The sequence below is a fragment of the Tympanuchus pallidicinctus genome, unplaced genomic scaffold, assembly GCF_026119805.1.
Source record: "Tympanuchus pallidicinctus isolate F22 unplaced genomic scaffold, pur_lepc_1.0 scaffold6, whole genome shotgun sequence".
NCBI lineage: Eukaryota > Metazoa > Chordata > Aves > Galliformes > Phasianidae > Tympanuchus > Tympanuchus pallidicinctus.
In genome coordinates this window covers 29004821-29025820 of record NW_026294780.1, presented here as the reverse complement: position 1 = coordinate 29025820, position 21000 = coordinate 29004821, and the positions used below count along the sequence as shown (strand labels likewise).

The window sequence follows — 21000 nt, the reverse complement described above, 5'->3', positions numbered from 1 at the left end:
CACATTTTCTGTCACTGACCACATGCCTCCACCTTCCACACTAGACTGTGAATTGTAGTTTCTTGACACAGTACGTGACCAGACATCTGGAGGAACTCTGTCAAACCACCAAGATTTACATGTCAAAGATGGTGCACTGGGAAACTAGTGACTTGACTAAAAACTCCTGAGAATTCTTACAGCTGTATATTTGTGATTTTGCAAAAATGTCGCAAATACTTTATTTTGAGTAACACACCAAATATTTGGTTTTCAGTACATCTTACACTGTAAGTTGGATAACATTATCAGCAAATAAGGTGATGGCAATGACTTCTCAAGCTATCCTGTTTGAGAGAGTAAGTAAATGATATACTGCACTGCCCTCTTCTGGCTGACTGTATGTAAGGAAAACTTAGTAACTGAGTTACACAGCTTCAGATAAAGTAACAAGGATATTTACAAATGAGAGCTCAAACTCAAACCTAACAGATGTCACTGGGGAGACAGTGAGGTGGGTCTTCACACCATAGAAGTAGTTTTAGTAGCAGTACATTTGTTACAAAATAAGTGGACAGAAGAAACTATATTGAAAATGCCCTTTGGTGGGATTGCTCTAGAGAGCTGGATGATGATGACATACGCCATCAAGGACAAGAAAAGAATTAAAAACTTAGAGCAGCAGTTGAAAGAATCTTGTAGTACCCTGTTTATTAAATAACTGTATACAACATCAATATTTCTTCTAGAAAGGCTCTGTCATTTTTTCTTAGTATAGAACATGCTGTTCCACACTGATAGCAAATACATTTAAGGCAGGATACAATTAGAAGGGAATTTCTACGCTCTATGCTAACTCATAATATTCTCCATCCATGATTTGGACAAATCCAAGCTGTCCCTTATGTTTTAGTGGAACCACTAGGCACACTAACACACCCAACTTGGCTTGTAACAGGTTATGAATCAAAGCTCCATAACAGTACTTAGATTCATATTCTTAAAAACTTGTCAATGCTGTAACTAACACTTCACAACCAAGAATAAGTGCTCCACCATGTGAATCAGTCCAAAAATGTAAAATTTTCCTATCTGTTCCCACAAAATTAGGCTAATTTTTGCAAATTCCACTGTGGAAGCATTTCCTCTCTCTCTCTACATATATATAAAATGAATAGATATGTATTTAAAAATAGACTTATTTGGGTAAAATGAACTCTACCATTATCTTCTATAGCTGTATGCAAGTTGAAGAGGAAAGGAAAACAGACTAGAAAGAGCAGCATCTTTAGGAAAAAAATGGAGATTGTCTTCCAAGAAAATAAATCTAACTTTTACCGTCTTAGACTCACCAGAAGAAAAAATAAAGATAAGCCTACATTAGTTAAAGTAAAAAAATACATTATTCAGACATCAAGCCTCAATTACATAAGATGACACCATAGCTGTATTCTCCTTAAGTCAAATAAGGGCTTTCTTTCAGTACCTCCCAGTCATATTCCTGAATATTCTACCTGAATTCAAAGAAACAATTAAAGAGCGAATTTAGAAATGAATGCCATCAAGTATTCCATATTGTAGAAGTATTTGGCTTACTTTTTCTACAAACATTTTAAAATAATGTTTAAAAGCAATTATTTCAAATAAAATTCTAGATAGAACAGACTTAGATCCTCTACCTTCTGTGGAGTCGTTTGGATTTGCGGTACACTTCCTTCTCGATGCCAGTAGACTTTGATAAAACGATTATTTAATACTGCTTCTGTACTTGATATCGCTTTCTTGGCTTCCTCATGTGTGGCAAACTGAATAAGGGCACCTTCTGGATCACCTTGATATGCAACCTAGGAGTTAAAACAGCAGAACAAAAAACATACAGCATGCAGAATTTTTGTTTGTGTCACAATTACTACAAATCATAGTTCCACAGACTCCAGAGAAGTTCACAATTTAAACCCAATATGGGTCAGCGGATGAACTTTTCCCATTCATGATTCTGCTTGAAACGTCTTGTGTCAAGAAGAAATCTTGAGATTACACTAATAGACTTTAATACACTTACATAACAGATCTCAGCAGTCAAACAGAATTTCTAAATGCAAATATGCGTAGCTGTTTGAAAGATGAGGAAGAATCACTGGAATTGAGATAACTGATGTGAACAAACAGTGTCACAGTTAGTATCAGAGCTAAACAAAGTTCAATTTAGTTTTCCTCCTTTGGATATGAACATATTATATCAGATACCTTCAAAGAACAAAATTACATCTTCCAGAAGATGAGCACAGCTGCTAATCTCTGTCCCTCAACACCCTCTTTTTCACGTCCTCATCCCCTTCCCCTCATTCCTTTCCTTACAGAACCATACTACCTCCTAGTACACACATATTCACAGACAGATATTTATTTAGCGTTCAATAGGTTAAGTGCAATTAAGAGAGATTTCAGTTCCCTAACATGCTCAGATGGGCACAGGAAGTTCACTCTGTTGTATCAGCGTGCACAAAACTACTGTATTGCAGCTCTTCATTCAATCTTTCACTGCAAGCTGGGAAGCATACATGAAAGCACTACTGTCTGAAACTTCTTATTGATAAAGAAACACAAATAAAGATCAGGCTGAGTTTTGTATGAAATTCTGACATTACACACAGCCTACAATATGTAACATCAAAGTTAAACCTTAGTTTTTTGGATCTCCTCTGCATCTTTCTCTAATTTTTTGCTCATGTCTGTTTAAAAAAAAACAAAACAAACAAACAAAAAAAGTCAATCAGATACATTAGAAAGTAACCATCAGGGATAAAACACCAGAAAGCAATTGTAACAAAGGGATTCTTTTCTGGATGAGAAATACAGGGTCCCTATAATTAAGATTTACCTCAAAAAATAGAAAGTTCACACTACATCCATACTTATGGAGAAGGAAGAAAGAAAAAACAGTCCAAAAAAATTAAAAGGTTTTACATAAATTATGCTAGAAGTCTTATCTGCGAGGAGAAAACTAAACTTCGTTCAAACTTAAATAAGAACTGAAACATTTCACTTCCACTTCATCAATGACAATTTCATTAAAACAGGGAGATTACGTGTAAGAAACAAGTTAGGAAAATAAAAAGAGCAGTTTCAGGAAATTAGTTAAAAAGCACTTGGAATTCTCCTTTTAGTCATTACTGCCAGCAATAAGCCAAAGCATATTTGTCTTCTCTTTGTTGACTCCTACCTGTAAGTTGACCAAATTTCCAAATTTGCTGAAGTGCTCATTAAGCTTGCTGATATTGTTAAGTTCTGGAGGAACTTTCCTCAATTCAAGTTTTGTGTTTTCATTTCCAAACTGTACCTTCTTCTGGAAACCTGGACTATTTGTTCTGTTAAAATTTTGCCTGCAACAAATAAGAAACAAGCTAGAAATCCACACTAAGCTAACAAATACAATGTAAAATTTTATATGCTTACACTGGATTGCACATGTCACACAGTCTAGCAGATGAATAAAATCAAATCCCATACAATTTTAGAAAAGCATTGAAGGATACAGTACACAGGCCTCTATATCTGCATTTGTGCTCACTCATACACTCACTTTTCCTCACCACAAAAAATCCGTGAGATAATTCATGATATTTTGGTTGTAACTCCTAACTATGCCACAGTAATTCTCTCCAAACGCTGCTGCTTCTCAATCATTCCCTCTGAATCTCTTCACCACCATCACAAATTTCTAATAGTTCTAGGCTCTCCACAACCACGGCAATGTCTTAAAATCCCTTCCAACATTTTATCCTAGGTACATCCGGACACTAAGCGCCACATTCCACATTCTATGTGGAATTACATACCTGGCAACTCAATCCAAAATGGCAATGATGAAATTAAAAACTAAATCCAGACATCTCTAAGGAGTATCAAAGCAAGGCTCTGTATCTTACAACACTTCAGCTTTCAGAGAGCACATATAATCCAAAGCAAATCTAGCTATCTCTGCAGTGTCTCTGAGAGACGACAGTCAATTATAGTCCTCTCTATAATATATTTTAATACAGTCAGTTTATTCACACTTTAACTTGCTTACAATTTATGTAATTTATATATACTTCAGAATGCAGAAAAGATCTCCACTGAACTGCAACTATTAAGCCAACCTTGTGTCAATGACCACTCACTTGTCAAACCAAGTCTTCTTCGTAGGAACTCCACCATCACCTGCACCAATTGTTCTTTTCCTGGATTCAGCATCTACTACTATTCTCATACTGCTTTTATTAGGAGGTTTTTCTGTAAACAGATGAAAATGTTAATTTTTGTATTTTCTGTTTGCATTGAATTTGCACTGAAAAAACACAACTGATCCTTGTTCAAAAACTGCATCAAATCTTGGTTGCAGACTGATCTTTTTAATCTTAACTATCAACACATGATAAAAACATCTAATAGCTTTCATTTTGTCCAATTAACATCATACAAAAGGAAAACAAAAAAAGGGTGACAGAAAGCATCTGCCTCCATTCGCAATGTCCCATACAGTATCCTGAGGTTTGCACCATTTTTTTCTAACACCTCCATTCTTCTATTAGATGGCACACACAAAAATGTTTATGATAGGAAACGTAGGATATTCCAGAACCCTGATAACTAGGAACAAGACAGTAGGGTAAAGGGGGAAGGAAGTGGCTCTTTCTGAAGAACAGGAATCATACAGGGGGAGGGGTGGGGGACATTTTATCTGCTAAAAAACACACAAACTAACAATAAGAAAAATTCCCTGTTTAATTTAACTTTTCTTACCTACAGAAGATATTTTTAAAATGCAACATTTTCCAGTATTTGATTCTCTAAAAAGTTCTTCAATTTACATTAATGTAAATTGAATTACAAATCTAAATAAAATAAGTACAGCTTTGAGAGCATACCTCTGGGTGGCAGATCCATATCACCTGATGTGAGTCCTATCAAATTTGGTCTTTGAGCATGTACTCTATGTCTATACATAGGTCTGGAAGTGTTTGTTATACTTGGAGCTTCTGGATTATAGCCATCTGTGTCGTACGTTTCTGGTAACAAATAAATTGTCTAATTAAAATAAATTGCAGTTAAAAAAACAAAGGTTGCAAGTGTTATATTTCAACTAATTACAAGAAACAGTTAAAATGGAAAAGTCTGTTGTATAACTACTATCTTAAAAAACAATCATGCTAAGTTATTATTACAATGAAAACACTATTTCATAGTCAAGATTCACATTTCACATGCATTTTCTTTTAACTCTGTCTTGAACTAAATTAGAAAAAAAGTGTTAAGTAACTGTCATAGTCTAAAAATGATACAATCATCTATATCAACTATGAAATTATCTCTATACACACTACAGTATGAATCAATGTTATTCTATTTAGCAAACCTTGTGGGCAAAGCCTCAGTACTACACCTGCTGTAAAAAGAGAGGGTGGAGCAGGAGGCGGCTGGTGATGAATACCCGTTGTAACAACAGTAGGAACTGAACTAGTTGCTGAATTTGGGGGAGCATCCATGCCAGCAGGCTGCAGTGGGGGAAGTGGAGGGGGTGGTCCTGAGGAAAAGAAAAACAATGTATTTGTGTATTATCCACTATACTTACTTTATGCTCAACTAACTCATATGGAAATTGATCTAAAATGTTCTTAAGACTATAAAAACAAAATAAAACAACACTAATTCCTATGAAACCATCTCCACTGGCAGAAGGCTCTTAACTCAGATCACAGACAAAAGCATTTAAACACTCAACATACTTCTTTTTTTTTTTCTTCTGTATACTACAATCTCATTCCTAGCCCAGTATTTATTTTCACCAACAGAATTTCTTTAAAGCTGCATAAAACTTCCTCGGGGAATCAAATTCATTAGTATCATCATAGTAATATTGAGCTTATTTATTTCTACAAAAGGTAATGGGACTCTTCCAAAGATAAACAGTCAGTGCTGGCCTTCAAAGTTATTATTGGTAAAATGCATGTGTAAAAAGACACAAAATCATGTATCTGGATATCTCAGACAGATCTGTAAACATTAACAGAGGCAGAACTGATCATCCCAGCAAGACAGTTACTCTCTGTAATAAGCAAAATAAAGAAATTCTTAAGTAAAGATACTATTAACTGAAAATCAAGTTTAAAAACCTTACAAGTACTATCAAATGCCAATTATTCTTAAGTAGTTTTACCAAGTGGAACATTTAAGCTAATTAAAAGGAAAAGAAAAAAGCGATAGGCACATAAAATTGACACATCACACAGTTTTTAAATCATGTAAATGACATGAACACTAAACTGCTATTTAAAAAATGACAGCTAGGACACAAGTCTTCAAATAATTTTCAGTGCTTGAGTCAAAGCATTTTCTAATAAATGAATAAATACACAGGAGAATTTTGTTTAGGTTCCAAATTCATGACAAATGATGTTTTTATTTTTAGGTGTAAACTTAAAGCAGTCATGAATTCTCATTAATTTTAGTACCACAAATTAAATGACCAGCAGCTGTTTGTTTCCAGGGTTTTCTCTTCTTCTCTAATAGTAGTCATTTTATACAATTTCTCCAAGTAAACTCAAGGAGTTGAGTTTTGCTATGCCATGCTGTGCTTTTGCGTAAACATGACTGAAATGTTATTTCTTATTCAAGATTCACACTTTATATGCACATTGTACAACCCAAACTGCAACAACTGTCACAAAAAACAACACTGAGATCATCATACAGTTTTTTTAAAAACATAACTAACATTCTCAAAACACCTTTTTGCACTGCGCGTTTTGTTTGTTTGTTTCCTGAAGTACCTGTTACAGGTGGAAGGCTAGGTGGTAAGGGGCCTGGTGGTGGTACTGGAGGTCTAAGGTTAACAGGAGGAGGACTCAGAATTGGTGGAGGGGGAGGAAGTCCAGGAGGAGGTGGTCCTTCAACAACAGGGGGTTGTGCTGGAAAAGGCAGAATGCCAGGAAGATTCACATCTTCTACCACTACTGGATCGCTTCCATGATCAAAAGGGCACATGTCTCCTCTCATACAGAAACCCTTTTCTGAAACATCAAAAACAAAGAGAATTTTTAGCATTCAAGAGCTTTACGTACAGCTTCACGAAATGTTACAGAGAAATTGAAAAGTTAAAGAAAAATATTAATTCCACAGAGGGACACTACAAAATGTGAAACTGAAGACAGGAGAAGCATGCTGCAATAAGCTATCCAGTAAAGATTAGAGGACAGCTGTATCATAGCTTCCCAACAAAGTACTGTTTGCTTCGTACACAAAAACTGGAAATAACAAGCTGCTGTACAGATGATCTTTTAAAGATACAAAGTTTCAGCCATGCTTGGAGATGTTATTTTTAGAGATACATCCATCTGCACCGTCTGAACCTTTCCCAAAATTCTGTAGAGCTATAGACAACACCACAACAGTGCAGCTCAGCTTGCGTTAGAAGGAAACTTTAAAACAACTGCACTTTTACAACTATGCGTTCCCATGAGTGACACCTGCAAAACTGAGACTATTTTCTTTAAAAACAAACAAACAAACAAAAAAAGCCCCACACGTTACTATTTTAACCAATGTTCTGAATATAAACTGACTTAGATCTCAGATTTGTAATATACAGAAGGAAAAAAAGCCTCAGAAAAATACATTGGGGGAAATCATATCCTGTTAAGAGGTTGACTGGGTGGATTTAGCTAAGTCAGCACAAACTGCAATAGTCTCTTCCACTGATAAGACATGGAAAAAGACAGCATAAGATCTAGGTAAGCACAAAAAAGTACTGAATTTTGAGAAATATCTTAATATCTTTTTTAATCTGTAAAAAACGGTTTAACATTGAGTCTTCTAGAAACTTAATCTCTCTTAGACAGGATGGAATAAAATCAATAATTGATGACATCAGTGAGGCCCTAATTATGACCAAAACAATCAAGTATAATATTTGGTTTAAACAGATAAAACTCCACTAATATTTATATAAAAATCAATAAATATCCTTTATCCATATAAAATAAATCTAATAAATAGAAAGAAAACACAGAAGAACTAACAAAAATATCTAAAAGGTAAGTCCTTAAAGAGTGGGATAAATATGCATTCAAAAATTATAGAAAAAAAAAAAGCAGTATTAAGGAAGAATGTGAAAAATAAAAAGACCATTATCTTTCAAGGAAGGAGCCTGATTCCAGCTGCAGCAAGCAATTAAAACAAGCCTAGACTTACCGTCATAATCTCTACAGCGCTTCTTTGGCAGTGGAGGTCTTCCATAGGAGTTGTGGTCCAGCTGCTCTTCATGGAATTCTGACCAGCTTTCAGTAGTGTTATTTCCATGATGAGCAGGAGCAATAACAGTAATAGTGCTGCTCAGTGTAGGGACAGGATAGTGGCCAGATGAAATATTTGTTACAGAAGAAACTGGAGTATAATTGTTTTCTAATGGATCTGTTCTATCCATATCATATTTTGGCTTTCCCAAATCCCTTTCTGAAAAGAAGAGGGGAAAAAAAAGTTAATTGGATGATTGTGTACATTTTCACCAGAAACACTGAAAGCATTAAGTTTATTTACTCAAAGTCAATAAATCTCAAAATATAAAAATAGTAACTGGAATGTTCTACTCATTGCCCAGAGCTGAGCCTCCACAATTACAGCTGTTTATTAATTGATGAATAGAGTCCTGAGCAACACGTTCAGTTTGTCTGCTTTGAGAACAGTTAATAGACTAGGACTAGATGTTTTTCAGTGGCCTCTTCCAGCCTCAACTATACCATGATTCTACATTCCCAGGTTTTCATAGAATCACAGAATGCCCTGGGCTGAAAAGGATCTCAAAGATCATCTAGTTCCAACCTCCCTGCCACAGGCAGGGCTTTTAATCAGGAAAAAAAAAAAGGAATCTTAAAATTACACAGTCAACCACCAGAGTACACTGTACCCATAATAAAACAAAGTTTAATTAACTTCAAGCATAGTAGATCATCTGTAGCAATCCATATATTCTAAGAACTTCATTTGGAAAGCTATCTTCAATAAAGGGAAACAACAACAAAAAGTAATCACTACTTGAAGGTATCACAGAAGTGATATATCTTTAATGTTTCAAGACACCGTATTACTGTTGTAGCTTTCTGTTGTTAATATTCATTCCGTCTGCATCCAAACGCACGCACTGAATCAATACAAAGTCTTGTCATGACTGGAGAAGTAATAATACTTGACAGGTGTGGGAAACTCCTGGACATATATAACAGCAGCATGATTTGTTACTCTAAATACATACTAACTACTCCCTTTGTTTTCTAACCTTACTATCAATTAAGTAACAAACAAAAAGATCAAGACATGATGTAAGCTCGCAGACTCAAACAACAGCACATTAAAGAAATATTAATAAAAACGTCCTAAAAGTGGCTGACAAGTATGGGTAAACCAGGCATTTCCTTATGCTTTTAGAAACAGGAAAAATGGTTTTACTGCAGGATACTAACTGTAAGAAATTACAATTGTAGTAAAATTCCTTAAAATAAGATTTAATCACATTGCAATATAATTATAGAACTTACAAAATAAGCTGATTGAAAAATTTATGTTTGCTAATTTTCAGGAGCTCTGCATTCCTGCTTGTAAGACCACGTTAGCAAAGCCATTCACAAAGAAAAATAATAAATAGGAGATCTACACAGTAATATTTTAACTTCTGTATTCTTTATGTCAGGATAAAAAGATCATACAACTCTTCATGCAGTTTTTTAATTTATCAGTAACAACTATAAGGGAAAAGGATTCATTTCAGATGAAAAAGCTTTAAAAAGAAGCTTAATTTGAAGAGCAAAACTACTGTACTGAATGAAGCCTTAAGTCCTGTATGTGTGTTAGTGCACATATTTACTATAGTAGTTTCAGCCTCTTCCCAAGACACCAAAGAGGGAATAACACAAAAAGAACAGACTTGTACTCTGCTGTTTAACAAGCAATTTGCTGACAAACTGGTAGTTTCCACCAGTCCTACCTCTGTAGGCGAGTATTAATTCCTGCATATTCTGATATCAGATACTGAGTTTCCCTAGAACTTAAGAAAATGCAATTAAATTGGATTTTTCTGCCTTTTCTGCCTGTCTCACAACATTTAGAAGAGGCCAACATAATCAAAGGTAATAGAGAAGAACTGTGGGAAAGAAGGGAAAATAAGAACTGAGACCACAATCACATAAGCTTTATATCCACAGTAAACAAAGCTAGAAGCTAACCATAAAACAAGAGCATCACAGAAATTTTAGTACATCTTGAACAGAGTGCTTTAGTCTAGTGTCTAAATTTTGTAAGCAGCATTCACCGTATTTTAGAGACCAACTGTTGGTACCTCTGCTTCGTGTTCTACTTCGGCTTCTGCTCCGGTCTCGATCCCTGTCCCGAAGTCTCTCTTTACTCCAACTCCTACTTCGACTCCTGCTGTAGCTTCGACTCCTTCCTCTTCTTCTGTTGTATCGATCCCTGTAGGAATCTCTTCTGGGAGGATTTCGGTCATAATCTCTCTTCCGAGAACGTTCATCTTTTTTCCTTTCATCACGGCTTCTAAACATGCAATTTTGCCTATTGTTACTTACAAAAATTAAAAATCTAAAAATACAGCAATGGTAAATAACATAGAAGGCAAAAAACTACAGTCCTTCCTTTCTCATCAAAATACTTTTATGCGGTTTATGCATCTTACTTTCATCATCCCGAACATTTTTAAATGTAAAAATACTAATTTTGCCCCAAAATGCACCTTCTGCACATTGAAAATATTAAAAAGATCAGCTGAACGGAAAATTTCTTAATTAAAATTACAGCTATTCAAACTCAACAGTGTGCAGAGTAAGTGCTGTAATTTAAATTACAAATCTAACATTAAAAATCCAAAAAAGTCCAAAGTAATAGTCATAAGCTTACAGACAGTTTACACAGTTTCTTGTAACACATACTATAGGTTTAAATATATTTGCATAAGAGCTGCAACTGTTTTATTTGAGATTTAATAGATGACTATACGTAAAGGAAATATTTATAATGTCATAAAAATCCAAATCTCTCCAATTAAAGATACAATACAAGAGATCAAGAAAAATCTATTACCTGGTATCTCTGTAGCGCGAACTTGACTGAGGAGGGCTGTGATTTAGTCTTCTGGAGAACTTCTTTTCTCGCTCTTCCTCTTTAACTATCTGAATTTCAATTATATACATTAGATCAAAGCATCAGTACACTATACTAAAGACTGCTGCACAACCAAATAAATACAGAAATCTCAAATACTGAACAAAGTCTGCAGCAACAGCTGAAGCGGAACAAGATTTTTACTTCTAATACAATAACACAGTAAATTTCAAATTTCTGAGAATATTCAGAACACCGTTCGAGAGAAGACAAAGAAGCATAAGAAATGTTTATTTTGCTACATTGAAAATACATCTACTTTTGGTACAGGTGGAGAAATCCATATCGAGGTACAGTGAATGACTTGGGTGCACAAGAATGTTCCATGAGTGGCATAATAGTGTCTTTTCATCAGGTCACCTTGTTGACATAATGGTTAAACACTCCAAACCAAACCTACACGGCTGCTGATAAAGGGCTAACCTACTCTTCTCTGGGTCATAGAACCATACAAACACCAGTGCCAGAACATCTCTAGGATCAAGGAGCTGAAGGAATGAGGACTGTCATTTGGAATGGCAAATTAAAAGGGCAGCATTAATTAGAGCAGTCTCCTGAGCAAAGAACTAATGCAGGTTGTACCACACATTCTACAGCACCCAGAAACTCCATTTCCATTTGCACAGTCAGAACCATTTTGATTTACTCAGGAAATTGTATTATCGATGAGCTTATGTTCAGAAACACTATGCTCAACATACGAGGCATGAACCGCCAGGCATTTTAAAGCTGCAGAGCAAATTCTGAGACTAAACTTGGGACTGTTAATAAACACACGTGATGAAGTTGAACCAAATAAGTAAGCCAAGGGAATGAAGAAAAAAGGAGCACAGATAAAATAATGTCAGTGCTTACCTCTTCTTTTTTTGTCTCTTTCTCCTGGTGCTGAAAGAACTCTACTTTTAGACTTCCTGATGATGGCTGTTCTGGTGGAGGTAGATAGCTTTTTGTATTCACAGCATCAAACAGTTTTTCCACAAATATCTGAGTTTCTAAAAGTAAAGAATAAAAATAAATATTCAGCATTCAAAACTAATATTTGCTTTTAAAAACTAAAAAAGTTCACCTAAAAGTTAAAACAATTATTTGCATTTTTTTTTTTTTTTTAAACACTTTGCTTTTATACTTCATATTTTGAAAGGACTTTTAAAGGTCAAGAAACATGTCAATAATGTCAATGTTTCAAATAGGCATTCAATTGCAGTATTTTTGGTATCTTTTTATCCACCATCTAGAAGAACATTTTTTAATATATAGAGAGATTCTTCTAAGTCAGGCAGTAATTTTTAACATTCTTAATTTTCTTCCAGGAATAAAAACAGAACCTGTAAATTGCACTATACACCTGTGGCTTTCTCTTTTTTTTTTTTTTTTTATGTTTTATTCCTTCGTGCACATTGAATTACATTCCTCCAACAAGAAAGCTAAGAAATAAACACAGGATTCTACATTAAAAGTTTGACTTTTCACTAAAAATTAAGAGTCACAACAAACATCATACCTTTCTGAAGAAATACATCCAGCTGATCAACACACAATGCTTTCAGCTCCTTTTCACTTTTATCCTTCTTCACCAAAGCCAGAACATATTTAGCTAGGGCAGATGGATCTGCATCACATCTGCAAACAGATTAACAAAAACACACAGAAGAAATTAAATTATAAAACTGAATGTGTGAAACCGGTATCACCAATTTCATATAGAGAATCAAAATCTTTCCTTGTAAAGTAATTGAAAAATATCCACGGGTATTCTCTAAGAATGAGCCCAGAGATGAAAGATCACTAACCATCACATTTTTCTCTAGAGAAGTGATTCCCTAGAAATGAGATTTCCAAACAATACTTCACAGATCATTTCAAAGCAAACTAGAATGAACTATTTAGGGTAAAATGGCTTCAACTGCCTAATAGTCCTGAAGAATAATAAAAGCTACAAGAAGTACTTCCATAATTTCTCGATTATGAAATCAGTGAAGATAGATCTGTAGTACTGAGCAACTCTTAATGGTGTAAAGTTAGCCTACGTAATTAGAAATGAAAACAGTAATACAGCAGAAGTGATGCTACTGAAATGAAAAGGAAGATCTACCGTATCCACACTGATGATGTGCTGCAGACAGAGAGGTGGTCTGAGTGATGAACAAAATTAATACTACCATTTCAGTAATAGTTTTAAGAAACTAATGAGGAAAGACAATTGCACTGATGCTTCCTAAATGTACATTCTCTGTATCAAAAATAACTGTGAAATGAGTGAAATTAAAATATACTCAGGGGGTTGCAATGAATTTAAGTATTATATAAACACTGTTCCAGTGAATAAGACCACAATGACTGAACAGAATAGAACAGCTACTCCCAACCTATTCTACATTAATACAAATGAAATTTCAGCATTGAGATTTAATTAAAATTCTTACTGCTGATAACTTAAATGACATGTGTTTTAGGCCCGGAAAGCACATCCTCCACAATATCATACATATCAACTACATTCCTTTTCTCAAATAAGCTATCTCCAGTGCCACATCCTCCACATAAACATATCCATTAAGCAAAGGAAGCAGATCTGCCAGCATCTGTCTTAAGTAGACCCTAAGGATACTCTGGGCTCAGAATAGTGCTCTCTAACGTTAGAGGTCAAAGCTTCAAACATAACTCCCTACCCTGCAGAAAGCAGGCAACAGCAGTATTTCAAGCTGCAGAAGCAATGTGAGCTGTTAAGGGACACAGCACAATTTTCTGTGTTAGCCTGCTTTATTCATAGATATAGGAGATGGGAGTTTACAATCAGTTTCAACTCCAAAAGAATCTGCACACACAAAACCAGCAAACTGCACAAACTGTACACTGCCAATTGAGTAACAGGCTGCACAAAGACTGAAAATCCTTCAGAAAACTCTTCTTCCAAGCATCACACCTGGTTTACCCTAGTTCAGATTTAATAACGTTTGCCTACAACAAGAATGCTGCCCAAGCACCAAGTCACCTCAGAAACAAGACCATCACTTCATGCATCAAGACTTCATACATCACTGCTAGCACATGAGCACATCACCCACCCAGACCATCTGGAAGCCCACGTCTAACGGCTGTCTGTCCAGTGAGGCAGCTGGCAGTGAGGGGACTCACCCAAGAGAGCCCCAGAGGGCCTAAATTCTACCACTTCTCAACTTCTGAATTTGAGAAAATTCTAAGATTATCTGACTTCCATGTCACTACACAGGATTTGCATTCCTTTCCAAGTTTAAAGCTGGATGACGCCTCAGAAAATTATAGCGCTATTTTCATTTTTTCTACCAACAGTTATAAAAGGAAAGTAATTTGGAGAGGAGAGGATTATCATGAAAATTTTCCCTTTTTGTTGTTGTTGCTGTTTCTGTTCTTCACAAATATGAGGTAAAATATAAGCTGAATTTTTATTTGAATTCCCACCATTTTTTTTGTAACACAAAGTTAGAATGCGTCATGCCACGCGTGCATCCGTAACTACTCAGCAAACAACAGCAACAAAAAAAAGGAGTTAGTCAAAAAAGTAAAAAGCCACGAATGTCTGTTATTGCAGTTTATTAAATCTCCTGCTGCTAGGGTAGTGACTATAAGACAGCTTCATATTCAACTTAAAATAATTCCTTTTCCATAAGCAAGATAGAAAACACAAACTCTTGTCTGAAAGCCATCTCGATTCCAAAAGCTCTAACACTAACACACACTACATGCATACAGTCAGTGCTTTTCTCTCCTCGTCCCTCACAGGAACCTCAGAACATCATTCCATGCACTGAACTAACTCCAAAACATTCCCAAGAAAATATCCACAATAAAAATGCACATTAATTTCGAAAAGACAGAATCACCTTCTCCTGTGGCACTGCTTTATAATTTGTCATCCCATACGTGGTAATACCACATATAAACAATACATATGTACTAAGTTCTAACATTACTATTCAGTATATAAGCACTGAAATTCCCCTATACATAAACAGGAGAGCTTACCTGCTGCTAAAGTAAAAACAAGCAATTATTTTTGGTCATTCAAAAAAAATTTTTTTGAGAAATATTAGCACAGATGAATTACTTCATAATGCATTTTGTAGTAAATAAGATGGAGAAAATCTTTTCATAAATGAACAGCATGCTAGTTATTTCAGATACATTTACAGTACGTGTACAGTAAGTTTATAGCAAGATCTTTCCTTGTCACTGGTTTTCGGTGGGTTTTTTCCCCCCACAAGATGATGGAAAAATTATTTTGCTAGCTACATGAATTGGTGAAAGAGAGGAACAAGAGATCACTTCACAAAAAAAATGTTTTACTTTACAAAACAAAAAAGTACTTTCCTGTGGATACAGTCTTCTGTTTTCTAGCTATTAAGAGTTCTGGGGGAGTGTTGCTTTCACTAAAAGCAATTCCTTCAGACTTCCTCACTAGCAACAGAATTCTGAAATACTGCATATAAAATCTCCATCCTCAGTTCTGTCAAAATCTGCCAGGTTGGATTACGGGAGGCTTGCCTGTATGCAGTATGTACATTCTCTAGTTTAACTAACTTTTCTTACAGAATGGGAGTCTTTGTGTGTAAGTACACACAATATACTTGCAGTATCTTTATTGTGCACACATGAATGTTTCATCCATTTTGAGCTAGTTTTTTCAGTCTTCCTAAGCTCTATGACTTGTATCTTACACTCTTATAGATGACAATGCTTTATTAAGTAATGGCTTTCAGGAAGGAAAGGCACCCATGCTGCAGCAGCTGAATATACTGTGCAGTATGAAGGATCCATCGTACAGCATACAGCCTTCTTATACACTAAGAAGTTCAACATGAGGAAGTGACTGTTTAGAAAGAATACCAAAATGAGATTACTTCCTACAAATATCAAATAGGTTAAGCAGCACTTCAAATTTTACAATAAATTTATACTTCACTTACAGCATTCACTGAGTATTACACATTTTTAATTGCTAAGCTTGAACCCTTAGCTTAACCTGAATATGGTGCAGGACATCAATGACCTCAGAAAAAATCAAATACATGCAGTAAAAGTCTGACAAGTTCAGATTCAACTTCATTGTTATGCTAACATTTGGTTACCAGAAAAACATTCACATGCACTTAAACAAGCAAAATAACATTTCTCAACTTTAAATCTTCTACCCATGTTCCTTCAAGTTTTCATAGGCCTCTGCTAAACACACGACAATCACATAAATTTCTCATCTTATTAATTTTCTAAAATGAGCAAACAAAGTGAATTCATTGGTGTAAGTAATCTGAGCCAACTGCCACTGCATCCGAGTGCCTGCTGCAATTAAACAACACAGCACATTTTCTTACGCCCACTTTCTAGGTGCATGATCTTGATCAGAAACACCAAACGTTTTTACCCCTGGCAATACTTTTCTGCAGAGACTAATACATTAGTCAAACATAGTGTGACTGCTGCTCTGTGTTAGACAACAGAGATTGCTCTAGAAATCCTGCTCTAGTAAACACTACCACCACTATTCAGGCATATATGGACAAAAACTCTTTCTAGAATTTTACATGTTCTTCAAGGAATGATCTGGATACCTCTAACCACTGGAAAAGAGTTTCAGAAAGTAAGGTCATGTTCAATCAAACATTCTGCTCCATGCAAAAGCAGGAGTTCACAGCTACGATTAAAAAAAAAAAAAAAAAAAAAAAAATCAAGGAAAATTTCCAAATCCATTGTTTCCAATCTCATTCAGTTTTGCTGAAATTATTCCAAATCACCATTTTAAATAAAGAAAAAGCAGCACAAGAGAACTAAACATGTAGAACTAAGTTTAAGCCATAAGATTTAAGCACTGAATATTCAAGAATGTCTAACTTGGTTGAAAAAAGAGTTCCTTCTGTCTAGCCTTCCCTCCCCTCATTTCAGTTTTAATTTAAAGCTGTAAGCTTCAAATTAAGATTAAATCTAATTCTTTATAATTTTTTAAGCAACATTCAACCTATCAGTTTTCAATACAAATTCAGTGAGCATGTAACACACGAAAGTTGCCCGTAGAGAAATGTTACTGGTGTAGTTAGCTGTACATAAACAAAATCTCTTACTAATAAAGCTTATAACTCAGCAAAGCTAAATCAGCAAAATATCTTTGTACATAAATATGGTATAACCATTTTATAACACATGGAGTAGCAATACACAATAAATGTCTCCCCAAGTGGTAAGAAAGAATAAACAAATGTTGACTACACTCACAATGTATTTTTCTAGGTTAGTGTGTTTAAGCAAAGTCTACTTACTCTCGGGTGACAACAGTTGTTTTTTCTATGTTCCAGAGGGAACAATCCTTAAGTGGTGTTTAACTGTAGGTTACCTAATCATTTTACCCACACAACAGCACAATTTCCCAAACTGCACCTATCCAGCTGTAATCTGACAGTTTTCACAAGGTGAACACTGTTACTCACAGCAGGGGAGGAAGGTGGGAGAAAGGGGAAGAGTGAGGAATGAGAAACTTGCATCAAGTCTCCCTGTAACCTACAGTAACAATCTAATGCCTAGAATCTCAATCTAAAGGTCACTTTGGAGACAGCTAGAGCACGCACAACTTTTGTAAAGAGGTAAAAGCAGCTACAAGGTTTTCTTTTTGTTGTTTTTAAATGAATGTACCTTTAAATGAATGTGCAAAAAAAAAAAAAAAAAAAGGTGCTGCAAAACCTGAAACTAGTTTCTTGACAAATTTAAACTACCACACTACACTGAAACCACAAAAGCACGTCTGAAAACCTCCAGGCAGTGAACTGTCTTTCTATGAAGGAAGTAACATGTAGGTGCACGTTATTTGTTTCACCTTGATCCTCAGAAATCACAACTGTAACAATCCGGTTTTGTTGCCTAAAGATTAATATTTATACTTCTCCAGCACACAGCTCAGTCCTTGACATTAACCATGGTAGACATGACTATGTTTGAGGGCTTTGCATTTGCAGTCGTGAGTGTGTGCAGAAAAAGCTTGCCACTTGCTGGGCACCTCGTCTAAAGTAGGTATTTGATTGTTTTGCTGCAAGATTCTGTACTCAAAAAATCTGTAAAAAGCTCCAGCACTCAGAAATTCAATGAATGACAGAATCATTCCGCAAGGTCTGACCCATCTTGAGACACTTTTGATAGCTCTTTATAAGCACAGACGAATGCTGAGAAATGCAGTAGCCGTCAGTGCTCTTATCCAAGATACTGATGTCATTACTGTAGTTCTAAAATATGATATCCCAATCTGACAGGCTTATACAGCTGCAACCAGCAACCAACTGCTTACAATGCCACATCCTAGACTCAAAAGAGCTCTCAAAGGGTGGAACTGCAGTTAGCTTGCTGATTGTTCAGCACGTGTTCAATGCAGAAAGCAAAAATCACTGTTTTACCTGAGCCCTGTGATGCAGCCAGGGAGTTCATTTCACCAGTGGTGATGTACAGAGTAAGAACAGAGGAAGGTACAGTAAAACAAGAATAATTTCCTCGTATTTTATTTCCTGATTTCATACCCCTTCTTATAATCCCAATACTGCAACTCTGCTGCAGTACCTTTTCCAAATAAGCAGAACAGTATCAGCACTCAAAGTCAGGAATATTCAATTTCCAAACAGTGCAGCTCCCCACGAGTTACATGAACAACTACCAAGTTGAATAGACACAGAGGAGTGATTTCAGCAGTATAAAGTGACACAACAATTACATGCATCCATGCCTCATTTATATTCGTAATACTTTACAATAAAGTGCTAACAGTAAATTAAATAAACTTTTTTTTTCTTCTTTTTTTTTTCTTTTTATGCTTTGGAACACCTTAGGAAGTTTCTGGTCAATTAAAGCTAAACCTCCTGGTGGGTTCTTAAGTCTTTCTAAGGACAGACAGTGGACACCATGAACATTCAAAGAAATGTCAAAGACTTTCATTTCGATTTCGACTCTTTCAGTATCTTGGATCATTATCATATTCTTTACACCACTGTTAAACCTCCTTTATTTACTTTTCTTAAGCTAGTGGGAGATGACTAAATAGTAACCTACTAATAATTAAGCACGATTCAAAATAATTAAGCAAGATCCTTCATCCACAAAAGAAATGCATTGAGATTTAACAACAAAAGGATGAAAAGCACAAGCAAGCAGGAAAAGAGTGGAGGAATTGATGAATACCAGCACATTTTGTTTCCCATAAAACATTCCAATGACAAATACACTCAAAATATTCTTCAACTTGGATTTTATCTGTCAAAATAGTTTGAAGGTCATTATCATTTACAGAATTAAATGATGCAAAAAAGTCTTTCAGTTTTAATGGGGAATGCCTAAATATTGCACAAACATTCTTTCAAATTTTATTTTTATCTTCTTTGCAAGTGTGACTTTGCAACTGAACAAACATATTCAGAAATCTAAACACAGAAAAGAGGAAAAAAGGAGCTTACTCGACTTGTAAGTAAAATTCAGCAGGCCAGCAGAAGAGCTTAATTATACTTATTTTACAGTAATAAAGTAATTAAAAACAAGACAATTTTCCACTGCAAAGAATTAGGGCAAGGGGGAGAATACTACAGTGTCTTATAAGGGCGAGGTGTTCGTCAGCATTTATACAACAAAACTGGCAATAAAATGAAAAAGACCTGCCTCCTTACCAATCTGCCAAGCCAGACCCTGACATTCTAGCAAGCATATATACACAGTTTATACAGGATCTAGAACAGACTTGTAGAAAAGAAATCCATCACAACAGAAATGGCCTAGCAAAGCCTTTGTTAGTACAAAACTTAGAGGTAATAGACGTGAGGTTATACTTCAAGTTCAATGTTACCTTCAAATACATTACAGAAGCCATACTATGGATGAGAAAAAATTATGTAATACTAGAAAGCAAGCACACTGCAGTCTGCAAGCAGTGAAGCCGACCACTGACACATGTATCTTCTACACAGAGCTAACTTGAGTTAAACATACAAGATAGTTCTAGTCAAATACAAAGCAGCCACAGCACTGAAGTACTTCTACTTTGTTTACACTGCTACTACATTCACACACAGGTATCATTAATGGTTGTGTGAACGTTATGTAATTCTCTCTTAACCGAATGCATTTTTTTTTCAAAGGTATTTCCAAAACCATGCACACCAGGGAGAAAAAAAAAAAAAAAAAAAGGAAATAAAGGCCTGTACTTTGGAGGACTGCAGAAAGTCACTAGTGAAGTACCACCCACCCTCAAGCAGAGCTGGAATGTATATATGCTCCAGCATAGTGGCACTTGTCATTTCTGCCTTTTTGCAACACAACCCATCTTGGATAGAGCGTTGTGTGAAGGATCACCAAGGCTTTGACAAAGGCATCAGGACAATCCAGGAAGTGAATAAATAAATTCTGAAACTTATATTCTGACATACCCTCCCCCCTCCTCCCCCCCTCCAAACATTCATATCTACTTCCCAGAGGCACCATGTGCATGTAACCCAACCACATCCAGTCTACGCAAACATATACACAACACTTGTTTCATTATACTTATAATTCACATTCTGGCTTACGCTTTATAATATTTTAAAGATAAAATTTTCTAGTTAAAGGAAACAATCTTTATGGATATTACTGCTTTCTAGTTCTGAAATAAATGTTTCAGGATTATACATGCTATAGTCTTTGCAACAAATTATACACAAAGATTAAAAAGTCCTGGATACTCTGAAGCAGACAGCTTGAAAAACAACAGCTAACTACCCAGTTCTAGATATCTAGCCAGCAAATACAAACACATAGAGCCATGTAGAAAATTTCTTATCTTCT

At 35.5% G+C, this 21000-nt stretch overlaps 1 protein-coding gene across 10 annotated transcripts in view; it reads right to left on the bottom strand.

Moving 5' to 3' along the window:
• RBM26 (RNA binding motif protein 26) overlaps positions 1-21000 on the bottom strand; it is a 55156-nt gene that overhangs the window by 31327 nt on the left and 2829 nt on the right. For 5 of the 10 annotated variants that reach the window (XM_052705863.1, XM_052705864.1, XM_052705865.1 and 2 more), the window contains exons 2-12: positions 12686-12804; positions 12040-12176; positions 11104-11192; positions 10322-10587; positions 8212-8472; positions 6792-7031; positions 5378-5545; positions 4890-5030; positions 4143-4254; positions 3203-3362; positions 1659-1823 (exon numbers count right to left, since the gene is read on the bottom strand). In XM_052705863.1, the coding sequence (XP_052561823.1) occupies positions 1659-1823; positions 3203-3362; positions 4143-4254; positions 4890-5030; positions 5378-5545; positions 6792-7031; positions 8212-8472; positions 10322-10587; positions 11104-11192; positions 12040-12176; positions 12686-12804 (1858 nt within the window). The remainder of the gene's footprint in view (positions 1-1658; positions 1824-3202; positions 3363-4142; positions 4255-4889; positions 5031-5377; positions 5546-6791; positions 7032-8211; positions 8473-10321; positions 10588-11103; positions 11193-12039; positions 12177-12685; positions 12805-21000) is intronic. The other 5 variants (XM_052705868.1, XM_052705869.1, XM_052705867.1 and 2 more) reach the window with 5 other exon arrangements.